Genomic DNA, 23,429 nt, shown 5'->3' with positions numbered 1-23,429 from the left:
GAGTCTCTTGCATCTCTTGCAATGGCAGGCGGGTTCTTAATCACTAGCACCACTTGGGAAGCCCATTTTCAGTGACATTTAATTCTGCTTGAGAAGTCATTGCAGCAAGAATGTCTTTCTCTCTGGCTAAGAGACACTTTCACGCTACATAAAAAGACTAACTACCCAGAACAGACAACCCTTATGAAAGGATTGTGATCCACCTGATTGGGTTGTTTTGAGGACAAATGCGCTTTTTGTAAAAGGCCTTTCTAACCTCTAGCTCACAAAGGCTATACAAGTGTTTCTGGAATTCTACCAAGCAAAAGGATCGCCTGGAGTGCTGGGTCTGGATTCCTGGATTTGTCTCCTACCCTCCATCCAAATTATTATTCAATAGTTTTATTTTTTGTTTTTTGTTTTTTTTTTCTTGGCCATATCTCGTGGCTTGAGGGATTTTAGTTCCCCACCAGGGATCTAACCGGGGTCCTCAGCAGTGAGAGGGCATTGTCCTCACCACTGGACCCCCTAGAGTTACCAAGATGATTATTCTTTCATTTCAAGGTGAGATCCAAGTAGGTAGCTCAGAAGCAGACTCTGGAAACCCTGTGTGTTTAGGTTTGATTGCTTTATTTCTTAGTTGTGTCATCACAGGCAAAAGGAGTCCTAGCACTTTTATAGTTAGCTTCATTGTCTTTTAGTTATTTTGTAAATTACTCATGCAAAATTTTAATTCCAGGACTGTTTTTATCTTCTGACTTACCTGAGCCATGCTCCCCCATTATCCATGAGTATACCCAGGGACTTCTAAAAATGATTGTATCTCTAAGACTATTCATGTCTCAGATTTTCCCTAGGGTTTCACATTTTAAAAAGCATTTCACACAGACCCCAAACCTTATTAATAGAAAAAGTTTACCTGTATTTAGTGTGACTTCAAACACATAGATCTTGAAAATTGATTTTTTTTTTTTTAAACTAACAGTTACTTTCTTTGGCATAAATCACCCTTATTTGCATCACTTATATCTCATCTGATTCACTGTCTTAACTTCGAGGCCCTGGATCAGCACCAGAGCACCCTGTTCTTTATGGCAGTGGTTTAGTCGCTCAGTCGTGTCCGACTCTTTGCAACCCCATAGTCTGTAGCCTGCCAGGCTCCTCTGTCCATGGGATTTTTTTCAGGCAAGTATACTGGAGTGGGTTGCCATTTCCTTTTCCAGGGGCATCTTCCCAACCCAGGGATGAAACCAGTGACTCTTGCATTGCAGGCAGATTCTTTAACAACTGAGCCACCAGTGAAGCTCACCCTGTTCTTGGGCCCTACTTAAAAACAAAACAAAATAAACAAAAAGGGGAGGGGAGGAAAGGAAGGATTTTAATGCTGTAGCTTGATAGCAGAGGGAGAGCAAACCAAAGGTGCCTACTTGAGGACAGCTTGTTGGAAATGACAGATGACAACAGTCAGCTTGCCCTGTTCTCTCATAGACTTCCTTTGACCCGGGTGATCAGGGCTGAGTTCAGGGATCTGGATTCCATTAACAGAATCAGTATCCCTCTGGAGCACCACACAGCCACTGGCCTGAAGAAGGTGCTATTTCCCAGGAAAAGGAGTGAAATCCCCCCAGAAACGCACAGGGCCCTCGTGTGAAGAGAACGTGCTGCTGACCCAGCCACGCTCTGCATGCCCTGCGTGTCTCTGGTTCTGTTCCTTGAGATTTTTATCGCAGAGAGCTTTCAGCATCTCTTTTTAGAGGTCAGATCTGAATGAGAAGACATCGTGTGCCTTGCTGATCTTGTGACACAGTTTCTACCCTGTCTGTAGCTTCCTATCTTTGCTGACGGGTGATGGGAGGGAATTTTCTCTCGGGGAGGCTCTGAAAATAAACACCGTGGTTGCTTGTGGGTGAGAACGTGTGTGAGCAGATGTCAGCTGGTAGCAGCGTATGGTGGCGACGTGAGAGCAACATGTTACCGAGGCCTGGGTGTTGGGCCTTCGCCTTCCGAGCCATCCAGGCTGGGCACCTCCCACATCTCAATTAAAGAGGGTTTTGACTGGAAGGTATAATTCCCACAAGTGTGAAAATGTGTCCCTGGGATCTTGTTAGGGGGCTGAATGTTGGAGGTGGTAAGTTATAGGGCATGGAAAAAAGTTTTCCTTATCTGCTTTAGAATTGAGAGAGAAACAAAAATCTGGCAAAAAAAAAAAAAAAAAGAGAGAGAGAGGGGAGGGGGAAGTCCGTAAGATCTGTGTGTTTTGTCCAAAGAAATCTTCAAGTCAGGTATGAATAGTGGTCATGCTACTTTCAGAAGACATGCCCTAGGTGAATGGAAGTTGCATGGATTTTAAATTGGTATAAGGAGCTGGGAAGGAAGTCTGTTCATGCAGACCTGGAAGGCCTTCGGGGATTCACCTATCAAATAAGTTAGATAACTGGTATTATTATATCCCTGAGCACCTTTTATTTGTCAGTTTCTTTTAAATATCTCATTTCAATCTTTCATAAATCCTCAGGAATAGCATAATGTCAGTTTCATTTTATAGCAACAGAAGCTTAGGTGCATCGAGGCATTTGTTCAAAGATTCTAGGAGACTGATGACAGAGCAGGGGTGTCCATCCACATCATCTCATGCAAAAATCTGACATTTAGTGTGCATACAAGATCTTTAAAGAAGGCAGAGTTCAGAATTTCAGGATGTCAAAAAGTATCATGGAAGATGCGTGTAATCCATTCCAAGGAGGCCAAGGTTTTTAAATTGTCACTAAGCAGCCCTAAACCAGTATATACTTGAATTTTTGATCATTGATGTAGGAGTTTTCATGTGTTAGAAATGGTAACAGGTGGTTTTAAGAAAACTGAAATCGAGGCCAACCAAATGAAAGTGAGTTTTACTCTTAAGAGGGAGTCTGTCTTTTGTTCAAAAGGTCAGGGCCTTTCCTATTCATCTTTAATATAAGTCAAGGTATTTATGTGACTGTTTCAGTATATAAATTGTACATTGTTATTTTAACACTAGAATGTGTTAAGGGGAACGCTAAATTTAGGAGCCTGATTGCTGGTTAAGGCATGCCAAAAGATCTGGGGTGAGAATCCACAATCCCCCAGACTTGCTTACCCCGTAGTCCCCTGGCCCTGAGTAGCGGGGCCCTTCTGTTTCTGGGGGAATGATAAATACATGCATAGAGTCCCTCTTCTGCGTTGAATCTTTGTATAGCTCTGTATAGGCATCTCCTCAGTAAAATAGCTAATGACTGTGCTTTTTAAAACTCCTAGCTGTCTGCCCAGTTGTTACAACACCCTCTGGCTCAGTGGGCAGCTTGTGCTCCAGACAGTCCCAGGTTTTCTGTGGGTACCTTGGTGAGTACACTCGTCTGCTTTATATACCTCATTTGACGTAGTGGTAGCCGGTCCATCTTTAGTGTTTGTCTCCTGGGTGGGGGGGGACTTGTCAGAGGCGAAAGAGAATTCTGAAGTGCAGCCTCGTAGCTGGACAGTCACACAGGTGCCCCCAATCTTGTAGTCAGAGTGTCTATCAGAAAAACTCATGAATGCTTTGAAGTGATATGATGACTTGATTCTAATACGGGGAAGGATGGATTGTGGGTCTATGAGATGTGTGATCTAGGGCTTCCCAAGTGACTTGATAGATTGATCTCTTGACTCCCTGGGAGGATACTCTGTGGTGGGGGGAGGGATTGTATGGTCAGAATGTCAAGGGTTCCTTGTTTTTGGTCTCTTATTTGAACCTGTGTTCTTATTTCTGACACACAGCAATGGCTCAATGAATGTTTCTGGTACTGAACTGAAAGGGAAGAAGGAGATCTTTCTCTCCTTTGAAGTTCTACAGGGAGGACAGTGGGAAATGTACGCTGATCATTGTGGCCTTCATACAGTCATTAATGGGTTGTTTGTGGCCTTCATATGGGTTGCATGAGAGAATGGGGTGATTATGGTCAAGGCTTCAGTTGGCTGAACCTGAGAGCTTGCCACTGTGCCCTGACCCTCAGGACAAGTGCAGGCCCCTTAGAGCCTAACCCTGTGTGATAGGCTGGGGTGGGGTGGGGGGGTCACCAAAGCTAGAGGGCTCACCCCTTTCTGATTTGGAACATTAATAAATCAGCCAGCTTTTATTGAGTACCATCTTTTATCATCTGCTGAGCCATGAGACCACAGCAAAGAACAGGGCTTAGGTGATTGTGACACTGAAACACTCTGGCCCAGGTGGTACCCTGATCCATGCTCAGGAAGGGAGGAAATGGACTTACTGTCCTGACATTAGTTCCCTCTACACTTTTGAGGCCCTGAGGAAGCATGAATTATATGGATTCTAAATTCAAGTGGAGATCCCAAATAAGGACAGGAGAAATGTTTTTATTTCCCCGATAGATGTCTGCACTCCCTGGGTTATCCTGCTGTGCACTTTACCACTCCTAATTGTGAAAGTGTTAGTCACTCAGCCATGCCCGACTTTTTGCGACCCCATGAACTGCAGCCCATCAAGCTCCTCTGTCCATGGGATTTCCCAGGCAAGAATACTGGAGTGGGTTGCCATTTCCTTCTCCAGAGGATCTTCCCGACCCAGGGGTCAAACCTGGATCTGCTGCACTGCAGGCAGATTCTTTACCAACTGAGCTACTAACCTTGCTCCTTAGGAATCAAGGAATCAAGAAATGAAATAGTCTATTTACAGTGACCTAAGCTGGGCTTTCCTCAAAAACAAAACTGATTGCATTGAGAATATATATTTATTTGAGTATAGAAAGCCTCAGAATGGCTACAAGCTGCCATGTGAATAAAAAGAGTGAATGGCTTCATCCATGCTTTTTAAGTTCCTGTTTGTAAGGCAGATTGTATTTGGTTTTCCATCTCTAAATTTGTATTTTATTGTACTGTCTAAACCAAGGAGTTAATTGTCTGATTTTTGTTTGTTTGTTTGTTTGTTTCGCCAGCTTGTTGGAAAAGACAAGGGAAAGGGATGAGAGAAGGAAAACATGTGTTGAATTCCAGTCCCCCCCACCCCTCCCCCATGTCCCGGGTACTGAAGGCCTCTGGTCCTTATTCTTCCCATGTTGGTTGGTTGGCGAGGGTGGGATGAAATCCCCATTTTTCAGGGAACTCTGGCTTGGAGAGGTGAATACCTTGTCCTCAGTCATCAAACTAGCAAAGGGAGTAGAAGCAAATCCCGAAGTCAGGTCTGGCCCGCGTACCCTCCACCACACCACAGAGACCCCAAACTTCTTTTTTTTTTTTTTTTGCTTTTCTTTTATTTCCCCTGGGAATCCCATCCCATTAGTTTTTATAATTCTCTTACCTATCACTTTGGATTAATTTCCTTTTCATCTTTTCCTCATAGTAAACAAGTGGAGAGGTCTACCCTTCCACTTGGCCTCGGACACGCCTTCTCCCTTGGGGTTATTTTCGGTCATTTAATGGCTGCAAGCTTCCCCCTTTCTTTGATGGAAAAACATTGGAAGCCCACCCTGCCTCTCCTGAGTCTGGGAAAATCAGGAGTGTCTCAGAGGGTGAGGCTGGGGAAAGAGATCCCTGTTCAGTGGGAGGCCCTCCTGCCCCACCCAGCTTCCCGCCTGGGAGTCAAGCCTGCAGACCCTTCCAGACCTTCCATGCAAGACTGCTGAGCAGTGGGGCTCTGCAATTTTTTTTTTTTTTGGTCTCTGTTCTTAGAAACAGTAATTGAGTAAAAATGTAAGTGAGCCGATGCCAGGGGGCAGGCGTCCAGGGTCAGGGTGAATTTCTCCATGCTGACTGTGATTCTGAACACTCGTTAAGTAGAGGCTGGCTGGTGCCAAGCGGCTTGAGGGTCATCCCTGTCACCTTGTGTGAACCGCCTCTCCATTCCAAGGAGATGTTGGGAGTGGCCGCAGGGAGTCGGGGGGTGGGGGGACCCGTGGCGCCTCTGGCTTTCCTGCCTCCCTCTCTAACCTGGGTGTAGTTATCACCACGTGACCTGAACCCATGCTTGGACTGGCAGTGCTGATGCCTCCTCAGTTTTACATCAAGTCCCCTGGAGGAAGACATCGTCCTTGCTCCTCGTAGCCTGTGTGGCCGCTACATCATTTCCACTCCACCCCCTCCCGCCCTTTAAGTTCACTCTCCTCCAAAATGTAGGTTGAGGTGAGCTTAGCCTGCCTGAAGGTTTTTCTTCTAAGATAGACGAGTCCAGGAGATAAGCAGTCCAGATGGTCTCTCCAGGAAGGAATGGGTTAAGAGTCATGAAGGCAAATCCAGCTTTGTTTGTTCTTTAAGTATTTACTGAGCGTGATGCCTTTCATTAGCTTGGTTCAGATTTAAAGATGAGCTCCTCAGAGTGTGGCCTGCATTTTTTGGTACGTTCTGAAGGGTCATCAAAAGCCGATTCCCGGGCCTGTCTTGAGTCAGAGTCCCTGGGGCGGGTGGAACCCAAGGAGTCTGTACCTTTAAAAGGCAGCGCAGGTGCACCGGTCCCCATTAACCTGATGCAGTGGAGGCTCTTATTCTGCCGGTGTGTTTACTCCAAGTCCTTCAGCCTGAAGGATTCAGATCTAGCAGGGCCTCTGTTTGATCAGCTGGTCCCACAAGTGTGAGACCCCGAATCCATAGCGTGACCACGTTTTCACCCTGTGCTCTCCATGTCCCTCAGTGCATACAATGATCGAGTTAGGTCCGTAGTTAATCACGCTGATCACACATCACCCCTGCTTACCATTCACCACAGAGGGGCTGTGAATGTGCAGGCAGATGACCGAGTGGCGGGGGGTGGATGCCTCGTTGGGAGGTTACGCACATTGGATTGGACAGCGCAGTTTCAAAACAAATGTATAATGTGCAAGTGATGTACAATTTATAATGCCATAGCCGATGTATAATGTTTAGTTCACTGAGGTAGTGTTTGGTCAAAGCACCGCTGACCTCTTCATGGCCTGAAATCTGTTCTGAGACATTCCACGGGGTAAGGATCTCGCCAACAATGGAATGTAAACTCTACTCACTCAGCCCAACTCAGTTCCAAGTAACTGAAGTTTTCTCTTTCCAAATAGCGTTTTTTTTTTTTTTTCAACCAGAGGTATTCAAGCAGGTGAAAATCTGACCCAGATATTAAACAGAAAAAGTTAATAATAAAAGTTAATAATAAATGACTTTGGTATTTTCTCCTGTGATTTTGATGTTGTTTTAGAACCATCCAGTATTTTGAATCCAACCACACAATATGGCTATTCTATAACTACTGTAGTGTTTTTGATGATCAAGATAGAGAAATAGCCAGTTCTTCTACATGCTTTGTATCACTGAACCAAAAAAAAGCATTTTTTTTTAAATAAACATGCCCAGGAATTGTCTTTGTGCCCCAAGTGATTTCTCTGTTATTTCTACCAGTTTGAGAGCTAAGTTCTTTGCTATGTGGTGAAGAGTAAATATAACAGTGAACTAACACCAGAGGAAGAGGCACTAACTACAGTGGTCACTTTATAATTGCCCTAGGATTATACTGGTCAGGCTTTTAATAACCACTGGAAAACAGGAAGTTTGAAGTCTTAATACCATAATAACTCTCATCACTTTGCAGATTTAAACAATGGGAATAAGCATTTTTCTATTGAAGCAGGAAAAGAATGACTAGTCGTATTCATTCTACTTCCCAGCAAGCCTTCCATTAAAAAGGTCTCTACGTGCACTACAAATATAGATCTAGTTGTAAGACAGGTGTCTAATGCATGCAAAGATCATAGGAAGACGAAGGTAAACACGAGACATTCTTACAACAGTCGTTCACTGCACAGTGTTCATTGTTGCAATGCACTAGGCATCCATCTAGGCACTAGCGATGCCATCAGTGAATAAAACAGAAAACTTTGCCCTTGGGGTGCTTCACGTTTTGCAGAAAGAGGATAGACAATTAATTAAAAAGATGAGAATGGTAGAATGTGATCAATGTGATAGGACAGAAAATCAGAGCAAGGTTGGGGAGTGGGGAGGTGAGTTGCAATTTGATCAGACGTATCCTAGGAGATGAGATTAGAGAGAGAATGACACATGGGTCAGGTGGGGACTTGGAGGCCATTGCCAAGTCTGTGGTTTTTCCTCTGAATCAAATGGGGAGAAGGGTGGTTTTAGCCCAGGGGTTCTGCAGCAAAATTGAGGACAGTGACCAAGGCAGGAGCCAGAAGCCCAGTGAACTGGTCTTGGCAATGCACTGGGAAGGCACTCAGCACAAGGAAGTTCCAACAACTAGGAACTTCAACAAGACCTTCCTTGTGCTGAGTTCTTTCTTTAACAGATAATTTGATAGGCAGGTCACAAGTGGGTTCTGTATATAGAAAATATTTTTTTGTTGTTGTTTGTTTTAAATGGACACTCCTGAATTACTGGCAACCCACCCCCTTCCTTTCTGGAAAGAAGCTACCTTTGCACCTTCTGTGTATGCAAATAACCTCTTGGGTCTCCCATCTTGTGCTGACAAGTGTGGAATGGCAGCTGCTGGAGGCTGCACTTACTGGACCGCTTAGTCACGGCCACCCTTGATTCATGACCAGGAACACAGGACACTACACTCATAGGTGACCACGGTTGGCCTCCGAGGATGACAAGCTGTCTCTTCCTGTAGGAAGTGGAAAGTCAGACTTGGAAGGCTCTTTGGATCTGTCCAGCTGTGCCTTGTACATTTGCCTAAACTTTGAAATGAGGTCATAAGCCAGGGAATGTGTAACACTATGTCTCTTATCAGTCAAAAAGCATTTCTCTTGGACCAGAGTTTGTGTTCCAATTTTTAAGTTTTGAGCAGCAAGACTTTACACTGGGATGTCGGTTCGATTCCTTCATCCATCTCTATAAGACATGTCAATCGAGTCTACTGCATTCAGGTGCTGTGTGAGCTCTGCCGGTGGATGGAGTAATAGAACACAGATCCTGACTTCAAGAGCCTTTGACTTAGTGAGGAGCTCAGGCCTACCAAACCAGCCCAATCAAACTGAGAAGCTAACACCATGTGGTTGATTATAAGTAAGGGTCTGAGAGGTCAGAAGAATTGATGAACTTGCTCTAGACAGGTCAAGGAAGCCTTCTCAGGGGCAGCTGGTATTTGCTGCTTCAACAGATGGCTTTTGGGAGGATAGTTTGGCAGTCAATCAGTAGCACTAGGAAGTCTTCAGCTTTCAGTAAGGGGAAGATTTGCCCTTTCATGTTTTCTCCCTCTTTGAGCTCGCATGATTACTGTCTTGATGAATCATGAAACAGCAGAAGCACTTACTGTAGTCTTTGAAAAATTGAACGTGTACCTACAGGAGACCCACTATGAAATAGTGAGGCTGGAGAACAGGGCAAGATCGTTACATGAGGTATCTGTTATTCAGAAGACATAATGGACCCATGGTGCACAAAATCCATTAGACAACTCAAAGTCATTAGAGCTTCTTTCCCCTTCTTCTTAAGGACACATCACAAAGGTTGATCCCTCACTTATAGTCTATGGATTCTATGACATCTTTTGTTGTGGGACCCAGCTGAGGGAGCAGCGTCTAAACCCGGGCATGCTGACCTCCTGGCTGGACCACAGGAGATGTATAGTTATCCACTATGTTCCCGTGACCAAACATGACTTCAGTAGGGCAAGAAGGGGCACAAGAAAAGGATCTGTTTGGCGGTGGGTCTAGAAGAGAAGAGTTTGACCAAATGGTATAGTCTACCGTAGTGTAAGTGGTGGAGTTGGGGAAAAGAGAAGGATTTCACCCATGTTAAAAACTTTCTATGTTGTTGGTATGGCATGGTTGGATCCACACTTTTGCTTTGTCCATGGAATTATGAGGAGCTTTATAATGGATATTTGCTGAATACTTAGTCAGTTGGCTTTATAAGACAGACATCAATTTCCTTCTGCTCCACTTTTATTTTATTATTATTTTTAAAGTCTTTGTTGAATTTGTTACAGTATTGCTTCCGCTTTATGTTTTGGTTTTTTGACTATGGGGCATGTGGGATTTTAACTCCCTGACCATGGATGGAACCCATATCCCTGCACTGGAAGGCAAAGTCTTAACCACTGGACCTCCAGGGAAGTCCCCTTCATTTTTATATACAACTTATTCTTCCAACCAAAACAAGTTTGTTTGGTGTCAGAGGCACAGTTGGTAGTACTAGGTTTAGGAAGCAAGTCCTGATATGTTATGTGAAATTTATGTGTGTCAGGGAAACTCAGGCTTACCTCCAAAACATGTACTCACATCTCTTCGCCTTAGGGTCTCAGGTTGCCAGTATGTTCCTGACATGCCCAGCAGTATCTGGTAAATGTTCTTCACAATCCAGGTTAAGCTTCTATGAGACTGTAAGTCTGAAGATGCCTAGCTGTAGCTGGAGGTACCATGACTCTCCTATTTCTTATCTCTTTTGTATGAGTTCCATGCCAATTGAATGAGTTAAACATTGAGTACCATGTGGCTGCCTCAAATTCTACCTAACCTGAGCCTTAGTCTCCTGACAGTGACTGATGAGGTCAATGGGTTAGTTTCAGGCTCCCTCCTGCTGTGTCCAGTGAGAACACTGCAGAATGACCCCACCTGGCATGGGGCATCTCCTGTGCCCCTCTCAACCCAGGGGCAGCCATCCATCTGCTCTGAATGCCCCTGAGCACGCTGGGTAACTCCCTGCTTGCAAGTTCCCCATCATCTCGGCAGCCTATTCTTAGTAGCAGCAGATGCTGAACATCTCCATCCTGCTTTTGGGGTCAGCAGTGGGAAAGAGCAGAAAAAAATGAAAGCATTGTTTTGCACATGGCTGGACATCTGTATTTCTGAATTGCCCTGTTGTGTGGATGATGCAACTGCTGGAGCTGTTTTGCTGAATGTGAACTTTGTCCACCAACTGGACTCTAAATTGGTTTTGGATCCTTGTGAAATCTAAACGGTCAGACCATATTTTTCTAATCTTCAGTTGGACTGTATCTTTGCTCTGAAGTGGAGCTGATTCGTTTCTGTTCACATCCACCGCAGGGGTTGCTTCTCTGTTTTTCTGCTCTGCGTTGCTTGTTTTCTCAAGGCTGCTACTTACCTCGTCCATTGTGTGTATTCAGGAGAGCAGGAGGGCAGCTCCCTGTGGTACTGTGGCCACTGTGGCTTCAGGGATGGTTTACTCAAGTGTTATTGTTAGGGAGAGAGCTGACTGGTTTTCAGAAACTGAACAGGGGAAGCGTCAGGACCAGCTCACCCACAGGTATGCTGGTACTATGACAAAAACTTGGACTTGGACTTCAGATAGCAGAGCACTCAGATCCTTTACTGGAAGCACTGACCCTCAGGGCTGTGGTCTCTACTTGGGTACTCTGCTACTGAGATTCTCAACTTCACTGTGTATAATATAAGAATCATAAACTCAGACTGGGGTCCACCTCCAGAAATTCTGATTTGATTGGTCTGGGCTGGGAGCTGGCATCTTTAGTTTTACAAAGCTTCCCAGGGCATTCTGATGTGCAGCCAGATTTAAGAATCTCTGTTTTGGGAGTTTATGTAACATTTGCTACTGTGATTTTTGTCTAGCTATCCATGTCCTGTTATGAGTTTCTGCATGAATTTCTGCATGAAAAAAAAAGGCAAAGATCTAGGTGGGGTGTTAATAAATGAAGAGTCTGGATCCTGGCTTTAGTAATAAGAAAATGAATAATAATGATATTGATCACTGTTAGTTATTGCATACTTACGTTGGGCACTGTGCTAATCTTTATACTAGCCCTATAGGATAAACAGGGCATCCCTGGTAGCTCATCTTATAAAGAATCCGCCTATAATGCAGGAGACCCCAGTTCAATTCCTGGTCAAGAAGTTCCCCTGGAGAAGAGATAGGCTACCCACTCCAGTATTCTTGGGCTTCCCTGGTGGCTCAGATGGTAAAAAATCTCCCTGCAATGCAGAAGACCTGGGTTCGATCCATGACTTGGGAAGATCCCTTAGAGGAGGGCATGGCAAGCCACTCCAGTATTCTTGCCTGGAGAATCCCCTGGACAGAGGAGCCTGGTGGGCTACAGTCCATGGAATCACACAGAGTTGGACACAACTGAGTGACTTAGCAAAGCACAGCACATCATAGGATAAACACTACTGTTATTTTCAGTTTTACAGATGAGGAAACTGAGGCTTGCAGACATCATATAATTTCCCCACAGTCACACAGGTAACAAGTGGCAGAGCCAGAACTTGAACTTGGTCTTTCTGGTTCCAAAGTTCATCCAACCCAATCACTCCCCTAAGACGATGAACTTAAATATGAACAAGAATATTTGGGGTAAAGGGATGAGATGTCAAGAAAGGAGAATTCACTGAGTGAAAATAACATATAACTATATTTAAGGGAGATCATTCTTTTCTGAAAAATGAAGGAAAAAAAGATATCTTTGGATGACTTTCTTATTTTCTTTTGAAGCCAGTATTTGTCTCCCCCAAACCTATGGAAATTCAGAGTGAGCCGCAGAACCCAATGACTTGCATGATGGTGTTGGAATTAGGCAGTGGCTTCTGAGTTTAGCTCATCTTTACCTCCTGTCTGAGGAACATCTTTACCTACCCCCATTTGAGGAACGACCATGGTTGCTTCTTATCCAAACTTGTTCACTGTATGGAACATCCTGAAGTGATTCTCTTGTCCACACTGGGTAATTACTGGAGTGTGCAAGGGAAAATCCTGGAGTTTTTCATTTTTTCTCCCTATATAAGAACAACTGTTTTTTTTTTTTTTTTTTTTCAGGCTAGTAAATCTGAGTTCTTAAACTACTCCATTAATCCTTTAATGCCTATTAAAAGTTCAGAATGGTACCAGACCAAGGCCCTGGAAATTCCGTCTCCAGCTCTTGGCCACCCTATATATACCCATACATGTGAAAGAATGTTGCAGATTGAGGCATCCAGTAAATATTTGTCAAGTGAGGGAGTGAATGAACTTTGCAAATATGGACCATAATAGATATAGCATATTGCTAAGGATTTCTTGGGGAATGAGTGAAGTCTTAGTCCACTGGTCTGCTGCCAGGTTTTCCATGGGGCCACTTGATCAATTAGCCAACTCCTAATTCCTTCCTGGGGTAACTTTTTGTACACTAAGCACAGCAATATTAATAGGGTTAAAACAATCTTATTATCTCTGACCTCTGTTTGTGTCTCTCAGCCTGGATGAAAGGACACTGCCTTTTTCTTCAGTCTCAGTAGTATTTTTCATGTTATAAGTTGGGTAAAATTCAGAGTCCCCTGGAGCATGGAGAGAGAAAGAGGCAAGTTACTTGCCAGCCCATAGGAAAGCCAAGCCCAACGCTGATGCATTCTTGTTGTGGATGGTCCCACGGGAACACCTGGATTAGCCCCCGCTCCCGCTGTGGGTTCAAAGTGCTGTCCCTGGAGTTATAGAGGGGCAGTTGGGTCCTCAGCCAGACGGCACAAGTATTTTTAGGGCTGTTCGCCTCTCAATCTAATTTCTGCTTGAAACTTTAACACATGCAGACTGCACAGAAATGACTTTTAAACTACTCTCTGGGTAGTGTAGGAGGGCTTGGATTAGTACCACAGCCTTTGAGCAATTTTTTTTTTTTTTTTTTATTGCTAACTATCCAACAGGCTGAACAGAGGAAATTCAAGTCTAACCCTGGAGGGACCCCTGTTTAGTCATCTGTCTAGACAGACGAGTTCATATAATGGGCCTCTCTGTTTCTTTTGCTTTGTTATAACAGACGGTGGTCCCTTCCTTTCAACTCTATGAGGATGTCAACCTTTGGTTTTTGATCCCAGCCTACTGTTGATAAGCCAAGAAAGTGACTCACACATGAGCCAAGGATGACTCTCGTGTGTGACACCGTCTGTGATATAATAGAAAGAAAACATAGACTTTGCATAAAGGAGAATCCTGGGTAAAAATCCTGACTGTGAAATATTAGGCGAGTCACTTACCCTCTCTGAACCTCATTTTTATCTTCTCTAAAATGAAAATTAATTTTTAAAAATACTCTTCTAAATGCTACTTAAAAAGAGAGAGAGAGATTAGCACATAAAAATGCCTTGCATGTGGTAGGGAGTGAATATATTTTTTATTCATTCATTTATTCATTAAGGTGATCAGTAAAGACTTAACTTTTCCTGTTTTTTGGTATTCTGAGACCTCTAAGAAAACCAGAAATTCCAGCCCATATTTTTAATATCAAGTCATATGTTGAGAAAAGCAAGTGATAGATATTTTTTAAGCCTAGGAAAAAGTTGAAAATAGTTCCAATTTCTGTTAGACAAAAATAATATTGGAGATATCATTTAAATATTGGTAGAGGTAAATAAGGCAGAATGATATTTTCAGTTTTATCAGAAGGGCTCAAAATTCTCAGAACCTGCCTAAAAGAACTCTCTTTGTTAGTAACTATTTCTGCAACTAAGTGGTACATCTCTCTCCCTTGTTATTTCACTTTATTTTTAAGCATTTTGCAGGTTTCCATTATATATGCACAATATTATACATGATATACATGCACACTTATATACATGTTAACCTTTGAGATATGTTCCAGTTCACTTTTGTTTGCCAAATTAGGCTACTATGAAATGAGAAAAATATTAGAAATATCAGAAACATAAAAATATTAGATATTTTGAAATATCAAATATTAGAAATATTATCAGGAGCCACATAGGCTCCTGATCATACTTTTGTTTTCAGTTTAAACAACATTTTTTTTTGTGTGTGTTATTTTACTTTAATCTCTTCCTGGACTGTCCCTAAAAGCAGTAATGTGGAAAATACCATTTGATTCAATTTAATTCAGTAAATATTCACTGAGCATGTACTGCCTCCAGGGCTTGCTGCCTGACTCACACAGGTGGATAAAAATGGGCAGAGTCGGGGTGGACTCCCCCAGAGGAGGCAGCACAGATAGGCCAGGGGAAGGCACTGCGATCACACGACACAGGTCTAAGTGGAGACACCAGATTCCTTTTGATGGAACAATGGTTGGGTGCGCTCCTTCTTTAAGCTTCAGTTTCTTAGCTCACACCAAAATGTAGTAATCATGGTGGGTACATGACAGAGGGGATGCGCCTCAGAACATGTGATATTGCTTTTGTCAGTGTTCTTCTTATTCTTTTTATTGTTATTTTTCTATTATGGCTGCCCCCAAGTAGCTTATAACGTATTGGTGAAAACAAGTTGATATACCCACCACCCTACACAAAGCAGCAGAACCATTCAAAAGTTGCTGAATGATATTTACAAGCCAAGGCCAATGGTAACACAAAGACAGAATGATTGAGTAATGAAAACAACTTTAAAAAAAAATTTGATCCGTATCGTATGCAGATTGCTATGTGTACCTGAGCGGTGAATAGCCACAACCTCCATATGGAAAGGAAAATAGGAAAATCAGTGTCTCCTTCAGCTGTTAAAGGACAGAAGCAAATGATGGCTGTGTTGATAGCAAAGCTCTTCCCATCTCAGAGCACAGTTCTTGACGTTTCCATACATTGAAATTCCATTAGAACCCACTGCTTTACGTGGCTTTGGATATGGTTTGTCTGAGTCATGTCTCTTTCAATACAACTGCAATCAATAAAAAAACCAGTAAAATGTGGTTAACCACAAGGACATCCCTCCCCAGCAGCCCCACCCCCAGTCAGCACTGTGATTCATTCAGTTTACTGCTCCTCCCCGGTCGTAGACTCTGTATCGAGAGACAGGCTTCTTCGAATACAAAGAACAGAAAGTCCCCGTCTTGTGCTGGTTTGCCCGCTCCAGTGTTGTCTCGCACGCCCCACTCCTGACTCCTGGGAAGCCCCGTCCTGTCCTGGCCTGGGGTGTCTGTGGCCTCAGCATCACAGGGACACAGGATAGATGTCTTTGGAGGATGTGGCCTGAGGTCCCAGCAAACCTTACCGAGTAAACAATCTTGCCCTCTCTCTACCAGTACAACTGGCTTCCTGTTGCATCCTTTGTCATGGGAATCTTGAGGTCCCCACTAGCCCTCAGCTTCGTTTTCATTCCTTATGTGTCTTGTACTGCTTTTTCCTTCTTGTTCTTACACAGTAGGGAACTCAAGCAGCGGGAGGGGTTGTGAATGCACTGGGAGACCAGAGTGGAGGAGAGGAAGGGAAGGTGGGAGACAGGTGTGCAAAGGACCGAGGCAGCCTTCACTTGCTCGCTGCCTGGACTTGGCCATTCCTCATGGGGCAGCACCTTCCCAGGCCAGTGAAGCCAGAAGGGTGTCTGCCAGCAGCCTTAAGCTGTTATCCTGGAAATCCCAGACCTTCCATTACCCACAGGGGCTGTCAGGCTTCACGATTACCTTTAACTGTCAGAGCAGACTGAGAGAAGAGTATGCTCTATTTCCTTTATTCTTAGGACAGTGGTGTACCTTTCTTAGTTCCCACCTTGATAGTTTTTCTCAAGGTTGCCATTTGGGAGGAGTTTTTCTTTAAAAATGCTGAGGTTGGCTATTCGGAAAGTAAGATGAAGCCAATGGAAAACGGTGTCCTTTTTCTGTGCTCTTAACTGAGGGAAGTTCAGTCCTGATCAAATCAGTGAAGCCCAAGGTTTAAGTCACTGGCTGTGTTAGAATCCAATTTTACCACTTTTCTCTACTTGCTGCTAGTTAATGGAGAGAAAGGTGGACCTAAAGATGCCTAATTACACTTAACTTCTTTTATTTATGGGGGGAACCAGTCACCCTTTGCTAAGAATCTGTATCTAGTTTCTTTTATTCACACTTAGTATTTGGTCCAAAATAAACAATAACAACAAAAAGAACAATATTTATAATAATAACATTTATTACTTATACCCATGTAGTGCTTCTACCCTAGGGACCTTCCTAAGCACTTGAGAGATACTGACTCATTTGATCCTGGCAATACTAGGTAGATATTATTATTTTCTCCATTTCACATGGGAGGAAACCAAAGCACAGAGATAGATGAAATCACTCCCCAGATCCGTAGCTAATAAAGGGAAGAAACAGGACCCCCCACCCCCACCCCGCTCATATCTGCCATTATCATCATACTCTCATTAATTGACCCTTGAGCTGATCATGTGACACAGAAGTGGCAACGCTGTGTCATCATTAAGGGCACAAACTCTGAAATGAAAACTGCTCCAGAAAACTATCTGTTTGGGGAAAGGCAGTGAGATCTGAAAGCAGACTCCACCTGGCTTAAAATATAGAAATCATTTATATATGAGAAACCTATGTGGTGAATATCCACCCACGCAGTGCTCCTTTGGGATGAAACTGAAAAGAGCAGTCAACATGCCAAGTTCTCTCCAGATGACTTTTTAAAACTCACCCCTCTGATTAGCAAACAGTACAGATGTTGATAGAGTTGGAGGATTTTTAATATCTTTATTTGAATTACACAAAGCAGCCAAATGTAGTTGGCCCTGGGCTGCAGCCTATATGTGTCTGGATGCCAAGAAGCAACTGTGCTCCGCTGGGATGCCGAGCATTCCAGACCTGTTACCTTGTAAGTGTAATATTTACCAGATTTTCGCTTCATCTGGAGATGAAGAGCAGAGCTGCCCAGAGTGGGGGCGGGCCTGGCTGCTGGGAAGGGAGCTCCGTGTGCAGAGGCATCCCCGAATGAGCAGGGAGCTGGGGAGGTGAGCGCAGATCTGCCAGAAACAAGCCTTTTTCCTGGCAACCAGGAATCTAGGAAAAAATAACAGACCTTACGTGGTTGGGGTGCCCAGCAAACTCATAGGACAGAGTGCTTTTGCTTTCACAATCCTATTTTACCCTCACATCTCTAGGTGATAGATGCTGTCTTGTCCCTGTTTTGTAGATAGGATTAATGCAGTTCAGGGCTTCCCTGATAGCTCAGTTGGTAAAGAATCTGCCTGCAATGCAGGAGACCCCAGTTCAATTCCTGGGTCGGGAAGATCTGCTGGAGAAGGGATACGCTACCCATTCCAGTATTTTTGGGCTTCCCTGGTGGCTCAGCTGGTAAAGAATCTGCCGGCAATGTGGGACACCTGTGGGTTCGATCCTTGGGTTGGGAAAATCCCTTGGAGAAGGGAAAGGCTACTCACTCCAGTATTCTGGCTTGAAGAATTCCGTGGACTGTATAGTCCACGAGGTCACACAGAGTTGGACATGACTGAGCGACTTTTACTTTCAACGCAGTTTAGAGACATAAGTGGATTGCCCAAGCTCACATATTTAGTTCTCTTCCAAAGCCTGTCTTTATTTTGACTTTAGTAAAACTGATTTGGAGAAAGGAGGTGAAGGTGGCCAAGTGGGGCTGACTCATTCCCTGTAGCCTCTTTTGAGTCTCACTTCCTCTGACCTTCCCAGCCTCCCTGCCAGGTAGGTGTTCCTCGCTTTCTACAGGTGAGGAAACTGAGACCTCGAAAGGTGAAGACAGGTGCCCAAAGCCAGATTTTTTAAGTGACAAAGCCGAAGCAGAATTGGGGTCTGCTGAGTTCCAGACCTTAAATCTTGTGTTATAGCACTGTGTCTTCCTTCATCAGCTGGCAGTGCCAAGCTTACAAACAAAACCCCATCCTAAAACTCTGGACAAGTACAGCTCTCTGTGATGTTCCTCAGTTCTGAGAAGGGGCTGGAGGCCATTTCAGACAGCCTGTACTGAACCCTGTGTGTTAATAAACAGAGCTAGTAAATGAGACAATGTGATTAAGAGTGTGTGTGTGTGTGTGCACACGCGTGTGTGTGTATGTGTGTGGTGCGCACGTGTGTCCCTGTACAAACAGTGAGGCACTCATAGGCTGGAGGAGAGGAGAATGATTTTCAAATCAAAGAGGTCAGCAGTTGCCAGAGCAGCACATGTGTAATGAACCATATTTTACTTTCATCATCACTTCATCAGATGAGTAAATAGAGACAAGATCCCCAAGGTCAGCAAAAGGAGATGGTGAAACCGGTCTCTAGTTCTTTCTGCCCTTCCTGGATGGGGGCTGCCATCAGCACCCTCACCATAGCTGGGTTGTTTTTTTTTTTTCTGTTTTTTTGGCGTAGAAGTGTTTGACTGAAAATGAAGCCAGAGCATTGGCAGCAGCCCCCCGCCCCCACCAGAAGTGCTCAGGGCTGTCTTCCAATGAGGCTGGAAATATAAACAGAAGAGCTAGTTTGCCTGGGGGCCCCTTGCAAGAGCCCTTATTCGCTACTGCTCCCTTTGCTTTGGGGGTGGGGGAGGTAGGGAGGGCGATGCTTTGGTTGAATCTCACCCAAAAAGCTGTATTTTTAGCCGAAGATGGAAAATTATAAAAGCAAAGATGTGAAATGAAGCTCTTCGGTGAGTGTTGTCAGTGGAAGAAGTCACCCCCAGCATAGACGAAGTCGCTCCAAGATTCCCATCCACACTGGAGCAGGGCCCCTGACTCCCTGCAGCACCGGCTCTGGCGGGACTGATAAAGGGACTGGTCTTAAGCACTTGGTTTTGCTTGAACACTGAAGTCGGTAGACAGGTTTCTTTCTCTGTGCAAATTCAGAGTTTTTCTTTACTACCTTCACATGCCACTGTGTCCTGTACTGGACACTTGTCATAGGAACTGAATCCAAAGGATGATGTTCCATCATTTCAAAGTTTGGTGGTGGTGGTGGAGGGGGTCATACATACAACAGACCTTGGTTATGCTACTATTTTGTGGAGTAGATTTTGTTTCATGAGTGAATTTGGTCTCTACATTCCCTTTTCTGATTCGGTTTTGGCATCAAGTTTATACTGCCTGCCTGAGTGAGTTGGGATATTTCTCCAGTACTTTCTTTTGGATAGTCTGCATGGTTTAGAATGATGTATTTCCTAAAAGTCTAGGGAGATTCTTCTGTACAACTTCCTGGGACTAGTATTTCTTTTGTGGGACATTTCATAGGGATATTATTTTTAAATTATTTATATGCATTATCATCCTTCTAGTTTCTTTTTTCCCCATTCTTTTTTTTTTTATTAATAGTTTTTTTTTTTTTTTAGGTTGATTTACAATGCTTTGTTAGTCTCTGGTATATAGCAAAGTGATTCAGTTTTATATATGTATATATATTCTTTTCCATTATAGTTTATTACAGGATATTGAATATAGTTCCCTGTGCTATACAGTAGGATCTTGTTGTTGTTTATCCAGTCTACATATAATAGTTTGCATCTGCTAATCCGAAACTCCCAACTCAACTCCCCCACAACCCCAAATATGGAACGCTTTGTGAATTTGCATTCACAACGAGACCATGCAAATCTTCTCTGTGTTGTTCCCACTTTAGTATATGTGCTGCCAAAGTGAGCACTCCCCATTCTTAATGGAAGTACTATTTGCATATGGTGAAATGCACAGGTCTTACGTGTGCAGAAAGGGATGCCTTCAACAAAATCTTGAAGCAGAGGAGAGAGGAGTAACTTGCCTTTGGTGAAACAGCTAGTGTTTAGGGAAAGGAGTCAGGGTTAGGAAGAGGAGGATGAAAGACACCGACTCCTGCTCCCAACATAATGGTAAGATCATCATCATATACTGTCTCTAGTTTTCTTAGAAGTGCAGATCTTTAATGGGCTTTCCTTTTCAAGCTCTGGTGGTATATGGAGCTATGAGGTGCTTTTTCTCTTTTGATACCTCACCTCAATTATTAAAAAATATTTATTTTTATTTATTTGGCTGCGTCAGGCCTTCACTGTGGCATGTGGGATCTAAGTCCCTGACCAGGGATAGAACCTGGACCCCCTGCACTGGGAGCACAGAGTCTTAGCCACTGGGCCACCAGGGAAATCCCCTTCATCTCAGTTTTTGGAAATTAATATCTATGGAGACTAGGAGGTTGTCACGTGACACAAGTCTACTGTGTACATTATTTTCAGAGTCTTCTTGGAAATAATTGGGGTTTTGAATTAAACACTAGATGGTTAGGAAAGGTTTCAAGAAAGAATAGAAAGCAAAAGGAAAGACAGTTCCCAGTCAGGAAATACTGACAGAGCCTTGGAAATGTGGATGCTGCCCTGGGATATTACAGAAGAGCAGTGGAGCTGGATTTATGCTCTAAACAGAGGCTCAGTGGGAAGCTTAGAAGCACAGACACACTCCCGTTTAGACAGGATAGCCCACTGCTGCTTTGTTAATTAGAATCCTCCTGGGATTTGTAAGCGATGTTTTAGGCAGGTCAAAACTGCAAGACAGCAAAGTGTGTGCCTTTAAAGAAAATGTACCATCTATTGTCAATATGAATCTACATTGAATAAAGCACAGGAACATTTGGAAATGCAGTGATGTTGCTTGTGTAACCTTCAGAGGTCCCTTTTATGTTTGATGGGGAAGCAGGTGACATGGGGGAGGGAGTCACAGGCCTTCGTTGTCACACAGGCTCCTCTTGGCTGCACAGGCAGTAAGAAGTGGCAGCCCTTACATAAACTGTTTATCCCTTTGACCATAATATCTGGAAGTTTTTTGCTGAAGAATTTTAACACAGCTACATGCCAGATTTGGTGATATGTTCTATGAGTCAGGTTTCAAGGAGTTAGAAGCTGCAACAGAATTAACCACAAGCTTCTGAAGAACTTTCCATGAAACACATTTTCAAGGAAAAACTGTTGCCTTTGGATTTCCCCACCTTAAAAGGTAGAGCGTAAACACACACTGACCAGAGAGTACCACATTCTGGAGCCTCCCAGAAATTGTGAAATAACACAAGAATGCCTTCCCTCCACCCTTCATTTCTGCCTCACAGAGTTTGTCATGCGTGGCAATTTTATGGTGGTGTGACAGTTCTGTAGAGATGAGATAAAGGGAAAATTTATTTAAGATTAATTTGAATGGTATAAAGTAATTCATGGGATGCCCCATCCCTCATCCAAAACATCTTGATTCATTTTTAAAAAATGAAAAAAGGAATTTTGTAGCAGAAGTGTTTTGAGTGCACTGGGTGTGTGTCTTATTTTTTGATGACCGTGGATTGTCATTTATTATTTTGTAGGGTTAGAAGTTATAACCTTTTTCATCTAGACAATTAAAATTGCTCTGTTTGTTGGAATAGAATCAGAATAACTTGAGGTGGGGAAAGCATCAGTGGGTATGTGGTCTGTTTGCCAAGCTGAGAAAAGCAGATATGTTAAATACTCTGTGTGTTATAAACAAGATTGTATGTAAATGGATCTCTCTCACCTTATGAAATGAAGTCCTAAAAGTTGTACCACTTACTGGCTATATTGTTGTTCGGTCACTGAGTCATGTGTGAACTGCAGCATGCCAAGCTTCCCTGTCTTTCACTATCTTCCTCAGTTTCCTCAAACTCATGTTTATTGAGTCAGTGATGTAATCAAACCATCTCATCCTCTGTCACCTTTTTCTCCTTCTCTCAGTCTTTCCGAGCATCAGGGTCTTTTCTGATGAGTCAGGTCTTCGCATCAGGTGGCCAAAGTATTGGAGCTTCAGCTTCAGCATCAGTCCTACCCTAGATAAATTATGGAATCCTCTTGAACCTTAGTGTCCTCATCTGCAAAATGGGAACAAAAAGAGTGTCTACCTTGTCGAGTTTTTGTGAAGTTTAAAGGAGAGAATGTGGGTAGGAATCTGATCTGCTGCTTTTATTATCTGTAACTTATATATTAAAGGCAGATTTAGAGGCAGTGTACCTACTGTGCATTTGCTTCACCTCATTCATCCTTAAGCTTAGGGACTGTGACAGTCCTTCACATCCCTAGGGTCTGGCTAAAAAGGAACAGAAGGCAAAACTCAAATGTGTTGGTTAAAAGGCAACTTGGAGGATGACCTGAGGGGCTTCAGGAAAGCCAAGGAAACAGATCAGAGTTGGCTACAGATGCTTCGGGGCCCCGGGAGGTATCATTCTTAGGACTGATGATGCTGTGGTCTCACAGACCCCCTGAGAGGGCTTGGGTTCTGTGCATTGTAACCTGAAGGATCCTTCTCTATGGTGAGGTGGGAGTCAGGATTTGGGTTTTATAATCCACTTACCAGTGCTTTCTGGTTACCAGCTCTAAGCCTCGGTTTCCTTATCTGAAGAGTGGGATATGTTCCTCAAAAGTTGTTTCTAGGGGATAGATCAGCTTGTGTAAGCAAGTGCTTGCTATCTCAGTGACCTCTGAGGAGGTGTGGTGGGTACATTCTTCTTCAGTGACAGTGTCAGAAAGGCTGTCACTAAACAGAGAGAAAAAAATGAGTGTTGGGGAGGATATGGAGGAAAGGGAACTCCCATGCGCTGTCTGAGGGAATGTAAAGTGGTGCAGCTCCTGCAGAAAATAGTATGGAGATTCCTACAAAATTTCAAAACAGATTCAGCAGTTTCACTTCTGGATAATTATCTAAAGAAAGTGAAAATTCTCATTTGAAAAGATATATGTGCCCTGCATGTTCTTTGCAACATTATTCACAATAGCTAAGACAAGGAAGCTACCTAAGTGTCCATGGATAGATTAATAGATAAAGAAGGTGTAGTATACATATATATATTTACACACATGCATGTAACGGAATGGGAGAAGGCAATGGCACCCCACTCC

The 23,429-nt window shown here is 43.5% G+C and overlaps 1 protein-coding gene and 1 pseudogene across 8 annotated transcripts in view; one reads left to right on the top strand and one right to left on the bottom strand.

Moving 5' to 3' along the window:
* The window catches only part of TGFB2 (transforming growth factor beta 2), a 95,597-nt gene that overhangs the window by 14,833 nt on the left and 57,335 nt on the right, over nt 1-23,429 (top strand). For 4 of the 8 annotated variants that reach the window (XM_086342759.1, XM_086342765.1, XM_086342761.1 and 1 more), the window contains exon 2: nt 3,256-3,339. The exons of the other annotated variants lie outside the window; for them this stretch is intronic. In XM_086342759.1, coding sequence (XP_086198885.1) covers nt 3,256-3,339 — 84 coding nt within the window. The remainder of the gene's footprint in view (nt 1-3,255; nt 3,340-23,429) is intronic. 8 annotated transcript variants of the gene reach the window in all.
* Nucleotides 20,116-20,215, bottom strand: LOC147356909 (U6 spliceosomal RNA; annotated as a pseudogene).

Source organism: Bos grunniens, chromosome 16 (assembly GCF_055505025.1).
Source record: "Bos grunniens cultivar Pamir isolate PY7600 chromosome 16, Bosgru_T2T1.0, whole genome shotgun sequence".
Classification (NCBI taxonomy): Eukaryota; Metazoa; Chordata; class Mammalia; order Artiodactyla; family Bovidae; genus Bos; species Bos grunniens.
Note: the sequence above shows the minus strand (reverse complement) of the source record. Positions and strands in the feature narration are given on the sequence as shown.